A 17,450-nucleotide genomic window follows, 5' to 3' on the forward strand; every position below is an offset into this window, starting at 1 on the left:
CTAGTGGCCAAAAGCTGTAGCTGTATATAGAATATATGTTACCGGCAATCTGTATAATCCGGTATTCTATACAATACCTAGGCAACTTATAGAATACCTAAAACGTTTAGGTAATACATGAAATATTATTAAGTTTATACTTTGCCTAGGTATTCTATAAAATACCGAATGCGAAGCCGGCAATGTGTGTAAAAGGCGAGAAAATGGAATATCTTTGGTATATCTTTACCTCTCGATCATACTCATAACCTGGAGAGTGAAGAGGATCTAGAAAATGTGATTAAGTCATCACCAAGTATTCCCATTCCTTCAGAATCTTTAATATAGAGGTCAATCTCGAAGCTCTACATCAACAAAGTTCTGACACATGATCCGAAGTGCCGAGATTCTTAATGAACCTGCGAATGTTGAAGGTCTTCCTTCTGGGGTACATAGACAATCCTTAGATGTTCTAAATTAAGAACGTGAGTAATCATTGGATTCCCCACTCTTGTGCTGTGTTTGTACTGAGGAGACAACGGGTGCTCATTCGTGTAGAACATGCAATAAACCCATTCATGCTATTTATCCTGCTCCGGAGAAAGATATGGCAGAAGGCTATGGTTCTAAAGTTGTTTGCCCATTATGCTTAAAAACGCTTTAGCTGTAGAGAACTGCATCAGTTCAGAAAGCTCAGAAAATGTTTAACATTTCTGAAAAAAAAATTCCCCTTGTGCCATTGGGTACCACTGTAAGAATCCCTGTTCCGAAAGTCGACAGAGGTCATGGTGATGCTCGCAATATACTAATTGTAGTCTTACAAAAAACGGATGACGAATTTTATAAAATAGGAACAACGCAAGGTGTTGTAAAGAATTTATATTCAAGGCAGCACTTTACAGTTTGTCGTCAAGAACTACTTAAAACAGAAGATGTCCCTAATTTAGAAACGACGCTCCATACAGTTACGAATCTGCAATTTACGGGGACAGGTCAGGGATTTATTAAATGTACTTGCAAAAAACACTGTGATACTAAAAAGTGTCCATGTGTTAAAAGTAAGATTTTATGCACTTCAAAATGTCACAATAGTTCCTCATGTAAGAATAAATAAATATATTTTTTTACTTACTCAATTCTGAGAGGCCAGTAGATCTACTATTACTTGATTACTTATAAGCAAAAGACATTATGTTAGTTAACCCAGAAAAATGTTAAGTTTAATGTAATTTAATTGTGATTTTACTATGGTTACAGAAAAGTACTAGGTGCTTTTTTTGTACAATAACTTATAGATTGTAAAAAAGTTTATTATGACTAAAAATTGATAAATACAGACTAAAATCTATTTATTTTACACATTGGCGATTGACCAACAGGTACTCTATGTAAACCCTAAGAATTGTATACATTACCTAGGTAAAGTATCTAAGGGACAATAATCTTCATAATATTTCATACATTGCCTAGACACCCCCGGTATTTTATACATTACCTAGGCATTGTATAGAGTACCTGAATTATACAAATTGACGGTAACATATACACGGTTATTGGGAGTTCGACTGGGTATTCCCATTCGTGTCGTTAAGCCGTTCTCTACAGGTTTACCAAAATTTTTCCAATCAATACATGTAATTCTAAAAATCACCAGATTTCTTGTAAAAATGAAAAGTTTTCACCAGATCACCAATACCCTCTCAAAATCACCAAATCTGGTGAAATTTCACCAAATCTGGCAACTCTGCATGTAACCGTTACAAGTGCTTACAACTTGCAAGCACTAACATGTTAGGAACGAAGCGGTTTACCCCCACTTAAATCAGATAGAGCCAATCCGTACGTAAATATGTACGAAATTCACTTGTGTAAAATATACGATATTCATAATTTTAGAATTATATTTAAATTGAAGATATGAGTTTAATTTATTTGAAGTCTTGAAATTCATTCGAAGAAGTATTCTTATTTCCTTAACGTAAGGAAACGGGTATTCAATTCAAATATATTGTACTTGAATTTAGTATAATGTTTGAGAATATTACTTTCTTATTTAAAATACATTCATATTCTTAATTCAATTAAATATATTTGTTTCAAATATATGGTGTCTTGAATTAAATATATCATTTTGAGAAAACTTAAATATTTGAAGTTAGATTATATTTGTATGTGTGTACAAAAACCTGAAACGCACTGTATAAGTCATAGATTTAAGATAAGTCGTAGACCTTTTTTAAAGTTTTTTTACTTTTTATAAATGATCGAAAAATGTATCTTATAAATACCTAATCAAATTAGTTTCATTATATATTAATAGATGTTTTTACTGTTAATATTATTTTTATTATTAATGGTAGTAGATAGCTTTATTACTTAAATATAGACGTCGTACCTAAATTTTTCACTGTAATATCGACGATTTGTAGTCAAAATATCTCATTGTTGGTAGGTGTTATTGCAACATTGTTTTGATGTATTATATAATAATATATTTATATTAACTACTGCAAATAGTTGAATTTAATATTGACGATACGTATATCAACATATTGTAAATCTTTTGATCACTTTTTGTGTTTATAATGTCTATTAATGTTTATTATTCATATTCGTTTCACTAGATACTTTATCAAGATATATCTATAAAGAAAACAAGTATACATATTATATAACAATTATATTTTCAAATATATTGTGGTAATTACACTAAATATCAACAATTGTTTTTCTTAAACTATAAAGAATACATATCAATAACACAAACTATAAAAGAACTATGTATCATTTTTTATTTAATAAAATGAAGAAAAAAAGACTTATTCGATTGGTGGTTTTAATTTTACGAATGAGCAATCATCATTTAAAGTAATAATATTTATCGGTGGATAAGTACAACATGATATACATATTTAAAATGTTAGTGACGAAACTTTGAAGTTGCTGAACCAAATAAGATAAAGAATGATCGTCGTATTTTCTAATGTTTACAATACTATAGTAACAAAATAGTGCATGTTGGCAACACAAATTATAGCATACATAGTGAAATTGTAAATCATGGACAGAGTTGCTATCTTTTATTACGATTACCTAATTTTTTCTATACTTATTGTTACTATTATTTATTCTTATATGAGTACACGATAACACATTATTTAAAAGGGAACGTGAAGAAGGAAGCGCCGTTGTGTTTAGTTCTTTACTTACATCACTTAAATTTAGATATTCATATTTATGAGGAACTTCACTGCAATTTCTGAACGAATGTAAGTAATTGGCTATTGTAAGTAACGTGTAATTCCCACTGCTGTAACAAAGTAGTTGCAGTATCTTGAACCTGCTCATCCATTTTTATTTCTTACCAAATCGTAAAAACTCTCCGAATACCACACGAATAACACGTTAATGACGACTTGTGACGACTGAGAGTATCACAAAATATATTAATATCAGTGGACTTCCCTCTAACAAAACAAGAGTACAGTCTTACAGATTTGTAACTGTAATAATGAAGAAAGTTTATAACTGCAAGTTGGTAGCAAATCTTCAAAAACAGATGTTTTATCGATCGTTTTCGATGACGAAAAAACAATTTTTGTATTAAGAAATATTTTCTATAAACGATCGACGTAACGATGAAAACAGGTAGACAAAACGACTAAAATACATTTAAATAAAGTATTTAATAATAGTATATTTGTCCATTTAGGTAATATATTACATTGTTAAATGTACAGGCTGGTTCAAATTCGATGTCCGAATAGGCTAACTCGAAAACTATAAGAGTTAGAAGAAAAGTAGCTGACATGTCATGATCTCGTTTTTCGAGAAACTGCTAATGCCGAAAACCTCATAGCGCTATCGTCCTTTGTTTTTCCGCTAGAGGCCAAAATTGAAAATATCGTAAAACACGCAAATGTAATTATCTTGGTTATTATTATAGGTGGAGTATTATATCTAAGACATTATATGGACACTTGTTTACAGAGAATTTGATGACGTAGTCAAAAAAAATTTGTCGGTTTTAGATTTTGAGAAATTATCGCAATTTTCGTTTTTTTAAATGGAAACAACCACTGATTATTCGCTTAATAAATTAATTAAATAAATAAATAAATAATCGTTTATTGTGCAAAGCTACAAATAAGCAAAAAAAAATCATAGCAGTTTAACAACAATGCATACATTAAATACAAGTTATTAGAACGAAAATAAGGAAAGCTACTAACTATTCGCTTCGCACAACCGCCGGGCGACAATTCAGGAACAACGACCTGATCTTCCATTGTCACCCTGATACAAAAGAGAAAAAAAAATAAAGTATACATAAATAAAAAGATTTAATAATACTAATAAAACTAACATTAATTCACATTCCGATTACTTAAATCAATCTACATCAGACGCAATTAAGAGAAGAGAAAAAAGAAAAATGCGCATATATAAATTTTACAGACTTAATATAAAGATATCAAAAATTAAACGAAAACAAAAAAAATGAAAATAGAAAAAGCAAAATCAAATATGCCAGACCGTCAAATAACCAACCAGTGCTACCAACTGAAAGCGTCGCCCAATACATTCAAATATCGTCCCTGACTGATAATCAAAATCTGACTCTCGAGTAGCCCCGCATAAAGTGCCATTCGAAACCGCGCCACATCCTGCAATCCTAAGCTCAATAGGCAACTCATTATATGATTTGTATATATGGTAGGAAAATGAAATATATGATACGGGGGATAAATGTCGTATCTTCCTCTTGTATCACGAGTCCGAACCAAACAGTTAAAACGAATTTTATTAAATAAATACTCAGAAGTTTCAGAGTTAATTAATTTATTATAAAATAGCAGCGTGTGAAGTTGTCTTCTATTACCCATTGACAACCACCCTGCTTCAGTTAGTTTATGAGTTATGGAATCGTATTTACAGATATTATAAATAAATCTTAAACAATTATTTTGAACTACTTGAATGCGTTTAGCATCAAGAGTACCAATCGCAGGGTGATACACTGGAACCAAGTAATTAAATTGTGACAACACAAGTGCTTCACATAGTCTCCTTCTTAAGCGAGTAGGAAGACACGAGCGGTGAGGATATTATATCATCCGCAGGCCCATATATGCATTTTTTATGTACCGGCTAATTTGAGTGCCATATCTAAAATCATTTGACAAAGAAAGACCCAAACTCTTAGCCTCCTCGACAATGGGGAGGGTACATCCATCTATGTTAATGTTTATTAGATTTTTCAACTCCGCACAGACACGCCGATTGCCGAACAGCACAACCGCAGATTTAGCTGGATTTAATTTCAACTGATGCATATTTGATGTTACCCACAGGGTTGGGAGGTCCAGATTGATTTTCTCTTGAGCAGCAATATATTCCTCAGGTTTGAAAGAATAATACAGCTGAGTATCATCGGCATAAATATGAAACTTATTAAATTTAATGCCTTCGTTAATTCGTTATTTTTTTCTGATTACAAAAATATGGGGTTTGATAGGTCTGTTTCTTATTGTTTTAGAATAAACCTAAAAATAAACTTTTCTTTTAGTGACGTCGAAGAAATTAAATTTACAGTTTCCTGTAAATTACGGTTCTATAACTAAAAATTAAAATAACATATTTCTGATATTTGAAACAAATATATTTGTTGAACTGTTTAATTTATATATGTTTTACACAACAGTTGGAATAGATTGCATTATTTCACATTTTTTATTACGATTTAATCCTTTATGCTTAATGCTTAACATCATTTATGAATGAATTGAATAAAATTGGAAATCCAACTTGTAGTAGAAGTTGCATACTCAGAATAAAAGATTTAAGTGAACTTATGTAATTGAACAGGAAATTGTTTAACATATAAAATAATTAATGTTAATGTTAATGTTAATGTTAATGTTAATTACATTAAACATTACATCTAAATATTTAAAAAAATATCTGTCCTTTTTTTATAACAGGGAACCAAAAATTGCCTTGCTAATTAAATGGTGAGTTTTGATTTTTGTTCGTCCTATTGCAGACTTAATTCTAGACGTGGTAGCGCCGAGCGTTCCTTTGAGCCGAGTATGTAGTATAAACAAAGTTTTTTTGCAACTACTCGAGTTTGGATAAACGATTTCACGTAAACAAATTCGTTCTTTATTATTTCGTCGTTGAGAATTCTTTGGTTAAAATACAAATACGAAAATTAAGAAATATTAATTAGAATCAATTAAATAAATAAAAACGAAGTATGTATTTCTGATTTTATTAACGATTTTTCAGCGAAAATTACGGGGTGTTTTTCATATAACTTTTTGTTCAAAACCCCTTCTCCTTCAAGTTGTAGCCCTCTAAAATTAAGGGAAAATCTGCAACTTTCTTATCTCTTGACATTCTATAACTAACAAATTATTAATTTGACATAACTTCATTTCTTTGACTAATAATAATCAATTTCTGAATTAATTCACTTGAGCCTGTATATTATTTTATTTTTTGGTGATCAAACTAACAATTTTAGGAGAAAATGTCAAGAGACAAAAAAGTTGCGTATTGAATTCCACTATTTAAATCAAGTTTTTAAATACATCTTGTAATAACATTTTCGGGTTATAAAAATCGTCAAGGAGTGTCATTTTATTAACAGTTATCTGTCAAATTTCAATCTTCTAAATTCTTCCATAGTGGATTTATTAAATAAAAACAATTTTTTCCCCTAATGTTAGAGTACTGTAACTCGGTGGGGAAGAGGTTTTGAACAAAAACTTATATGAAAGACTGTCCTTAATTTTTGCTGAAAAATCACTCCTTGAAATCTGTCGCATTAATTTAGAAACACAACTTTTTTAAGGTGACTTTATTGTGTTGACTGAAAATCATGAATACATAATAAAAAACATGGCAAATCCTGCTAACTACTTATAATTGCAAATTATAAATTACTTATGTTGTAAAATAGTAACTTTATTGCTTATTTTAATTATGCATGGAAAGGGACACGATTGCTGAAAAAACTAAAATGACTTTTGTTTATAGAGCAGTCAAAGATATTAATGTTGCCCAAAATTTTACATCCTATCTTGTGTAAGATCTTCAATAGAGAAGAAGGCGCTACAAGAAATTCAATGTTTAAGCTGTTGTTCGTAATAATCCACATATTTCTTCTCGCGTAATTTTTTATGACTTTGCTGCATCCCAACACCAGTACGTTGTTTGCATCAAGAGCTTCAGGAATGATATCCAAAAGTCAATTTTATTTTGTCATTGGATGCAAGTCTGCTTTATTGGTTACTAGAAAATTGTTATTGGTTACGTGAAATGAATTACTAACGACGTTGGGCAGTTAATATAATGTGTGGGATTAGAGGAAACTTTTCAATTGGCCCTTTCTTCGAAAAACATGCTTCTCAAAAAACATGTACCCTTTAGCGGCTCTTACACGATCAATAGTATTGACAATGTCAGTATTGACAATAGAACAATCTCAATACTTCACTACTTTACACGATTAATATTATTGTCAATAGTTTTGTCAATCACCTTGCTCAATAAGTTACCTTTTTACCACAAACAGGGTGAATCTACGTAGTTTTACTCGGTTTTTCCTTTCGAAATAAATATAATCGTACAAAAGCTTGCGTAGCTATTATTTTGACGCTTGGAACTACTCTTAGAGTGAAACGCAAACACTGGATGAAAGAATGGTTGAAGAAGAGAGATGAATATTCTAATCTAGTACTGTTGATAGAAATCAACCTCTGCGATGTTGATGATTTCAAGAACTACTTTTGAATGGATGAAAGTTCCTTTAGCAAACTGTTACAGATGGTTGAACCATTTTCGAAAAGACAGGATCGCAATATGAGAGAAAGTACAAGTGTTAGGGAAAGATTAGCCTTAACCCTGAGGTACTTGGCCACAGAAAGAAATTTTGAAGACTTGAAGTTTTCTGTTATAATGTCCCCAGCAACTATCAGCAAAGCTGTAATAGAAACCTGTCAAACCTTTATATATGTTCTACAAGACCAACTGAATGAACTAGATGAACCAACAGTATCTTGATCGTCTTGAACGTCAACAATGTCAGTTAATGGGGCGGTCATTTTCACCACTTATTCACAGGCGAGCGACTTGAACTGAACTGAGTGTAATATAGAAAATAAGAATTAAACCTGTTTTCAAATCATCTGGGTTAACCCTTTAACGGTTAGTGGCTTCTATAGAGATCACTTATCAATAAGGTCAAATAGCTGCATTAGCACAACTAAATCGTTTCTAAAAACGAAAAAATAATTTGCCCTTTAAAGGGTAAAATAACATATGTTTTTCAGTGTGTTGATGTGTTGAGACATGTTTTGTTATTGTTACAATTAAATAAAAGTAGGTATTTAATTTTGAGTATTGATAGAAATATTGGCGCTAACCCTACACGGTCAATAGTATTGTCAATATCCCCTCCAATTATCAATATTAACGCCCGAAAATCAAAAAATCCGAATTTTTATCAATTCTCCATCAATATTTACCGTCACTAAAATTTTTTACCTTACACTATCAATATTATTATCAATATGCTAAGGTGTTGTCAATATTGATCGTGTAAGGGCTTTAGAAAAACATACTTAACAAATGAAGAATATTGATGGCGCTTCAAAAATGCAATAAAAATCGTTCAAAATACTTTCCCCCTTTATACGACGAAAGTTTTATGAAACTTTTTTGATAAAATGGATGTTTTATGAGTTATTATTAGGTAGTCTCAATTTCAATGAATTACTCAGCATATTAAATATAGTCTTTTAAACAAACTTCTTAAAAAGATTCAACGCAGCTGGTGTCCTCTTATAAAACCAGTTCATACACCTACTTAAGAAATTTGGCGTCTACAAATCGGTACCTACTGACGAATAGTCTCAACAATTCGGTATTATTCTTGAAGGACACATTATCGATTTTTCTCTATGCAAGAAATACTAAAATATATGCAACTTATTTTACGTTTTTCGTAGTAATACGTTAGGGCGCGAATAGTAAAATTTAAATTTTTATGAATGGCGACACATAAGTCACCCTGCCATCTAGGCATCACGACCACGAACTAAATTCTTTGGATAACTATGTATATCTATAAACAAGGATTTAATATTATTTTTAAATAATAAATTATCGATAGATGGCGCTCATATGTTTTTTTTTTGTAATTCAAATTAACATAGCAACATTTGACTGTATTCAAAAATTTTCTGAAGTGTCACTTTAAAAATCCTGTTTTTATGATCAATTACGAAAATTTTGAAAAGTTTGACATGTTACATATTAAAAAATTATTTGTTTTTAAATACCAGAAGTTATCTTCGTATTTAATTGTTAACTTTTTAGATTTTACCTACCGTCTCGTAACTTACAGGAAACTGTAAATTTAATTTCCTCGACGACACTAGATGGAATTTTTATAAAAAAAGTTTATTTTTAGCTTTATTCTAAAACAATAAGAAATAGACCAGTCGAACCCTATATTTTTGTAATCAGAAAAAAATAACGAATTTAATAAGCGAATAATCAGTGGTTGTTTCTATTTAAAAAAACGAAAATTCTCATGATATCTCAAAATCTAAAACCGAAAAATTTTTTTTGACTATGTCATGAAATTTTCTGTAAAAAAGTGTCCATATAATATCGTAGTTATAATACTCCACCTATAATAATAACCAAGATAATTGCACTTATTAGTTTTACGATATTTTCAATTTTGGTCTCTAGGGGAAAAACAAAAGACGATAGCGCTATGAGGTTTTCGGCATTAGCAATTTCTCGAAAAACTAGATCATGACATGTAAGCTACATTTTTGAACCACTTTTTTGAATTTGAACCAGCCTGTATATAGAAATTCAGACTAGAACAAAATAGACAAAAATACCAAATACCTTAGGTAACTAAACTACTCAACAAGTAGACTTATCAAGTATAGTTTCTTTTTCTAAAAATTAGTTATATTACCTCAGTAAATAGATACATTAACTATCATAAATTTGACTAATTAGCATTGTATACGTCAGCTAAATTAGGTTAGGTAAATGAATTAATTTTCTAGTATAAATAACTATTTGTCTAACAACTAAATTGATTTAGCTCAATTTTCCATATCATTTTTCTCAGTGTACCAGTTTTAAACATAATTGTTTGGTCAACACGATTCTGCCGCGCAGTATAGACAACCAATCTATCGATTAGCATTTAAGAAATAACTAAATAGATATTTTAGCAATTTTGTATAATAATATACATAATGAATAAGTGGTGTTCTAATAATTGTTTATCAAATAAATTGCGAAATAAAAATTATATTATTCAAAAATAAATTTATCACATTTAGTATAGGCAACCAAACGATCATGTTAGATCTATATTAATTTTAATAATGTTGTGATTTAATTTTGTTTATTAATGCAAATAATGTTATTTAAATTAAAATAAAATGTTTAATTATAAAAAGATATAAATTAGAATGTAACTTTGTTAAATAATTTATTTATTTAATTCGTTTGGTAACGCCCTCGCGGAAGAATTCGTAACTACATACACCTGCTCGATCGGTAATGTCAGCAACTGGCTCAGGTAATGTTTTAGTTGCCGTTAAAACGAAACGTATAGGAGTGGTGTGCGAGAACTCTCGGTCTGTGATGTTTTTCGCGAAAACACCGTAAAAACCGTCCGCAATCGGTGGTTTTAATCGCAAAACGAATCGCCGAATTGTTTTCTTTCTAAATGTGTAAAAGTGTCCGATCGCGTTTAACGGTGTAAACATAAATTAACGGTTTCCTAAAATCGGTAGCGGTTTCTAAACTATTAGGGAAAAAAAGATAATTAAAAACGGAACAACATCATGTTCCGGTGTATACCTATTTTTAAAGGTTGCAATAGGCAAATTGAAATTGTCGACAAACGGCATTGTAGTCTCCCGAATGTACCGGAGGATATTTTACGGTATTCGAGGAGTTTGGAAGAGCTTTTACTCGATGCCAATCATATTAGAGATTTACCCAAGGTGAGAGAGGAAAATAAAATTATTTATTTCTTTATTAATATTTATTTCAGAATTTTTTTCGATTAAATCGATTGAGGAAACTTGGTCTCAGCGATAATGAAATACACAGGTTACCACCGGATATTCAGAACTTTGAGAATCTAGTCGAATTGGATGTTTCACGAAATGGTAAGTAAATCTCTTTTTAATTATTTTTTGTTTTGGAATTTCTTGTTAATAACAATTAATCACAGAGTGACGTCAGGTTTATTTAAATAATAAACAACTCAATACATTGGAATGTGTTTTATTTAGTACATACAATGTGGTTTATCAATTTTATCTCTATTAAATCAAAAAGATTTTCGTAAATTATTAGATTGTCAAAAATTGTGAATAACATAACCTCATAAAAAGTTTATGTCAAAGGTAACCTCAAATTTTTTTCTTCTGTCAATTTGACGTTTATCTGTCAATTTAAAGATATTTTTGTGATTAATATCGAAATCCCTCTTTTTTTGAAACATTTAAGACTTTTAATAAATTAATTTTTATTCAGATTAAAGTATCCGTAAACATTTTGGATTTAGGTGCAAAATTTGGGAACCAAGGGGTGAGTTCCCATTGACAAATACAAATTTGTATTGATATTTAATCTTTAAAAGCTGAACTAATTATACCAATGATGGATTTTGAGTAGCTTTGGAATTAGTTGTATGGGACAAAAAAGGCACACAAGAAGACAACACAATTTAATACATTAACACGTTGTCTGCCACCATACAACCAATTAAGTAATTCCCTAGGGGTCACTTTAAAAAATGGTACACTAGAGTTTCTTTTTTGAAAAACGACATATTTTTTCCATGTAAATAAGGTAAAAGCACCAGTAGTTGACACTTTAAGGATTTATTAGTCTGTTTCTTGGACTGAATTCACTTTAGGGAAAACTTCTAATTAGTGATAGCTACACAAACTATTCGTCTGTTATAATGTGACAAGAATTAGATTAATAATATTACTATGAATTTTTTATATATACAGGGTGATTCAAAAAACTGCTGACAGACTTCTAGGGCATTATATTACATATACATTGATACATTATTGTATCAAAAATTAAGATGAAAAGTCTTAATATACATGGGGTCGCAAATGCCTCCTTAACGAGATATAGCGGGTCAAAGTTTCTTTAAAATTAAACATTATCTGCAATAAAAAGCCCTTTTTTAAAAATGTATTCAACGCCACTGCTAATTTTGTCAAATGGGCAGTATTTTCGTGTAAAGTGATCAATTATCTATTACTTGGTCTCTTACAAAACTTTGATTAAAGCAACAGTTTTTGATTGGATTAACAAATTTTCTACAAACGTGTTTTTCTTAATAACTACGCTTCTAGTTTCAGTACTAGAAAGAAAAACTTTTAATCAATTCTAAGAAACAAAAGGTAACAATAAACTCAACAAATACCAACATAATAAGTAGGAAATATTTACAAAATGACCACCGTTTTTCAAAATACATAAATTTACTCGTCGTAAAAAGTGAAATTGCACTCTGTCCATTGTTTTGCGATTATTTAATGCATTAAATGCTAACAAAATTTTTCTTCGTAATTCCTCTACACTATCAGTTGTAGAGGCATAGACTTTTCACTTCAATGCCCCGCAGAGAAAACAATCACACGGTGTTAGGTCTGGTGATCTTGCTGGCCATTTTATTGGGGCATCAGCTTCCCTTCCAATCCATCGATTTGGTATTATTACCGGTCCAATGATGTTATCGCCAATAATTCCAGCCCAAACATTGACTATGAATCGATGCTGATGATGGACTGCTGTGGTCATATACGAATTTTCATCAGCATAAACATAATCGTTACGCATATTAGTGATACCAGATCTAGTAAACGTTACCTCATCTGTCAATAAAATCCTTCTACTAAAATGTAGGTCGTGGATTCTTTCGTTTTGGATGAGTTGGCAGAAAGTCAAACGGATTTTGTGATCCACAGGTAAAAGCTCTTACACTTTTTGAAGGTGGTATGGGTGAAATAATTGTTTTTTTTATTACCCTATGGACAACATCTTTAGAGACTTCTAATTGATTTCCTAAGAGCCTCGTACTAATTTTAGGGTCTTCGGCCACTCTTTCAAGAACCCTTTGTTCTAACTCTACAGTTTGCCTTGTACGTTGACATCCATGGTCTATGTACTTCGGTTTGGAGTTTCCTAATCGTCGAGTGCCAACCGACTCGAGAAACTTTTCCCGACTCAAGACTTGAACGCTTTTGCGACCATTAAATTGACATTGGCCATACTTAAACTAAAATCATATCTACTTGCTCATCACATGTGTAAGTATCCATTATAAAAATAACGTTAAACCGATTTATTGATGTTAACTGACAGTTAAATGCAAAGCATACTAGAGTTATGTTTTATCATTGCAATAACACATGCATTATCCTTTTGTCTCTCAGAATTAATTAAAGAATTGATTAAAAGTTTCCCTTTGTCGTACTGAATCAACTAAATACAACTACGTTTTTTCCTAACACTGTATGCTTTGAGGATCATTAAATTCCCACGCTTTTGATCAATTAATGATATTGTATTCACGTTAAACATAAATTGCATTTTAATATTCGGTGAACACATGACTTTTCCATCATTCCTGCGTTTCTAAAATTTTATCAAAACCCATAAAAAGACGTTAATTGAACCCAGGAACTCACTTCTGAAAAATGGTTTCAATTGATTTACGCGTTTTCGAGTTATAAAAAATAAAAGAATTTTTTTTTGATAACTTTGAACTCCTCTAGCGGCGAAACGAAGCAACTTTGGATAAGGAATCTGTGGTCTTCCGTTGTACTCACATTTCGGAGACACCTGTATAAAAGACACTGGGCCACTCTTTATTTTCAGTAGTTGACATATGTCAACTATTGGACACGATGGTTTTAAAATGTTTTAGAAGTTATAATAGAAGGTTTCGCTCTATAAACAGCTAAATAACACCCAAATAAAGCAGTATTATAAAATTATATTACTACCCACAAGTTGAGACCTCCATGTCAACTACTCAATATTATGTCATATAAAGTTTTAATAGTTCACACGATGCCTAATAAAGCCATTTTTATTTTAGGGCATTTTCAAAAAATGAATACGTATTTTAGAGTTCAACCAACAACTATTTTTAATCAAAATTATAAAATAATGCTAACATTTGCATTGCTTATCTTTCAGCTTATTCTTAGCAAACTTCACAAGCATGTTATAATAATCGAATGAAAACCATGCACTCGTTGTAATCAGACGATCACTGTGTCACTGGCGCTGTACTTAATGGCACGATAGTCTGTATTTACGTCGCTAGAGAACTATGCTACATAGACGAACATATTTCGATCGTTTGCCGCCTGTGTTTCTCTTGTTAATTTATCTTTTCTTCATAAGTGTCAACTACTAGTGCAGTGTCAACTACTGGTGCTTTTACCTTAGTATATATGATGGTAGAAAGCAAAAAAAATATCATCATGGCACTGCAGTAACAACTGTTTTACTTTAGTGCCATGAGGATCACCAGGATTACTCAAGTGCAATGAGATCTTGACTTACACAAATTATATTTATTATCTTTGCATTTTCAATTAAGTTTTGTAAAATATGGAAGACATATATACTTGTCACAAACATGACATCTTGTAGAAACTAATTTTCCTTGTTTTTGTGCTACTGAACGTCCTTCTTTTGCAGCTTCTGCGTAACAATTTGTACATCTTCTTTTTCGCCGATTGTTGTTATCCTTTTCTTCACTTTGCACTAAGCTGTGCTTCAGGGAATCTGAACGTTTTGGTGTAACGTCATTCTTTTCAATACGTGAAAATGATTATAAATGACAAGCTCATTGACTATAGCAGTATTCAATAGACCCTCAAAAGCTACTTTGTGATACCATCTAATGGTTTTTCTCAAGGGTGTAAAATAACTTGACATTTGGTCTGAAAGGTCTATTGCATGCTTCCCCTTGTTGTATTCTAAAACAGCAACTGGCTTACAAACTTCCTATCACAACCTGTTTTTTTCGTCCAGTTGTCATCTTTTCCAAAGAATGTTTTGTGCTTAGGAAGTAAACATCGCGTTTGTCCTTCCACTTTCCAACAACAATTCCTTTCGAATTTTGTTTACCAACCACTTCTCCTTTTTTTAGTTTTTTTGTCATGATATCCTTTGTACTTCCTGTTCTTCTTTAGGGTAAGTCCTCTGTAAAAGTAAAATTCCCAATGGCACTGATGTATAAAAGTTATCCACTATTATAAGCCTTCCTTCAGATAAATATGGCTCTGCAAGTTCCACAATTACTCTTTTAGCAAGTCCAGCAGACTGCAGTCCAGTAACTGTTTGTCCAGAATACAGTGACATGCTCAATGTATAACCAATTGGATTGCACAACTTGAACATTTTCACTCCATAGTTATGGCTTTTGTTGGGAATGTACTGTCTGAATAATAATGGGCCACGAATAGGAAGCATTGTTTCATCAACAACTATCATTTCTCCAGGCACATATTCGACATTGAATCGTTCCTTTATCATGTCAATTCGATTTCTAATTTTGTATAACCTATCACTTTGTCAGCCGTCGAATTATCAGTAAAACGAATCTCAGCAATAGTTTAAACCTATTTCTGCTCATTACTTTTGGAATGATACAATTTTTGTATAAAATGCTGGTGGACCAATAATCAAGCTATTTTAGGATACTTTACAAATCCCATATAAAGAAGGACAGCAAAAAACTTCCACATTTCATCTTCATTGGTATCCACCCATTTATTGATGCTGGCCGAGTGACTTGGTCGACTGTTTTGAATAGTAGTTGCAGCATTTTTATTTGTTTCGCGAACAATAACACTCAAAACTTCTGCGTCAAAAAACTTCCGGTATATCTGCACGGCAGTTACACTTTCTTGATTTTATGTATCAATGTCATCAATTTTGTATGATTTTGAGCCTAAAAACTGTATATGAAGTGGTAATTTGTCCACACGTATCTCTTGCCATTCTTCTGTTTCCTCTTGAACTGACGTTTCAAGATCCACTTCATCCCCAGATTCCGATGACTCAACATCCACCTGAAATTCTGAGCAGAATGATGAGAATAAGCTTCCTTCAGAATCATCATCACTCTCAAGTGCGGCTGCAAGTTTATGTTCTTTCAATTTTTTTATAGGCCTACTTCTAGTTACACCACTGGGCCCAGGTTTGGAATCCAGGATGAAATTTGTAATATTATAAATAAATTCTAATTATCACTTCAGCACTTGGTCGTTATAAATAACAGAAAGTGAAGAAAATATTCAGGAACTAATTTTTTCTGAGGAATACCGGTGATCCTCATGGCAGCCAACGTGGTAAATAAAAGGAATCTTTCAATAAAGAATAAATAAAACTCCAAGAATTAATGACTTTCAAAATTCTATTATTCAATCTCATCAATATATTGTATTATGTTTTGCTATTGTTTCTAGTATTATCATTGTGGTAATAACTCCATCTTTTCACCTTGCGACGCTTAATTCTGCGTTGCCATAAATCCCTAATCTTTATATTTGCTTTCTACCAGATTGTCAAATTGTTGGAGAAATCAATGTGGTTGTGTATAGTGTATTTTGTGAATCATGACCCAAAAGTTTTAATCACGCCCTAAAGAGCTTTTTATAATTATTCAATTCATCACCCTTTGTGAACAGAATTAAAATCTGCCACTTTCAGCTTTATTGCAGAGATATGATTCATTGTGCATTATGAACTCATGGCCATGTATATCGTTTTGATGCAACCCAACCCAGTCAAAAAGTGTCCAAGTCTAGTTTCCATCTTGTCATTGTCACTGCCACATTCTCTGTCTATGCTCTCTTCGCGTGTCCGTATCATTTAAGTCTCTTTAGCTCGATTGTCTCTAAGGTGCTTATATCAATTTCAACTTCTTGCGTAGTATCAACATTCCTCACTTTATCCCTCCTTGCCTTTCTGTAGCATTTTCGACAGTACTCCATTCCGTTTATCTTCGACTTATTTCTCCTGTTCACTTCCCATAACTGCTCTGTATTTTATTTCTTTAGTGTAGTTTCGTACTCTACAAAACGTTCTTCTGATTCGTGATTCTTCTGATTATTTCCTCATTGCTATCTATAATTTGCACTTCCAGGTATCTATACATATAGATGTTACGTTTTTAATAGTGTTGCCCTCTCCCACTCCACACACCACCAAGTATCTAGTCTTTTCTGGGTTAATAGAGAGCTCATAGTTCTCATATTGTAATTTTAATTTGCGCAACATGTATTCCTGGTCCTCGGTGAAGTATAATGTGAAAAGTTTGGTGTTGTTTATAGGTACTTCTATACTAGAACATTGTTTCTTCCATT

At 31.6% G+C, this 17,450-nt stretch overlaps 1 protein-coding gene across 7 annotated transcripts in view; it reads left to right on the forward strand.

Moving 5' to 3' along the window:
- Positions 1-10,609: 10,609 nt before the first annotated feature.
- The window catches only part of LOC111415100 (scribble planar cell polarity protein), a 94,451-nt gene continuing 87,610 nt past the window's right edge, over positions 10,610-17,450 (forward strand). For 6 of the 7 annotated variants that reach the window (XR_011640032.1, XM_071195109.1, XM_071195112.1 and 3 more), the window contains exons 1-2: positions 10,610-11,033; positions 11,084-11,201. Coding sequence is in view for 6 of the 7 variants with exons in the window: in XM_071195109.1 (XP_071051210.1) it covers positions 10,872-11,033; positions 11,084-11,201 (280 nt within the window). In the remaining variant the exon portion in view is untranslated. The remainder of the gene's footprint in view (positions 11,034-11,083; positions 11,202-17,450) is intronic. The other variant, XM_071195114.1, reaches the window with a different exon arrangement.

Source organism: Onthophagus taurus, chromosome 3 (genome assembly GCF_036711975.1).
Source record: "Onthophagus taurus isolate NC chromosome 3, IU_Otau_3.0, whole genome shotgun sequence".
In the NCBI taxonomy this organism is placed as follows: Eukaryota; Metazoa; Arthropoda; class Insecta; order Coleoptera; family Scarabaeidae; genus Onthophagus; species Onthophagus taurus.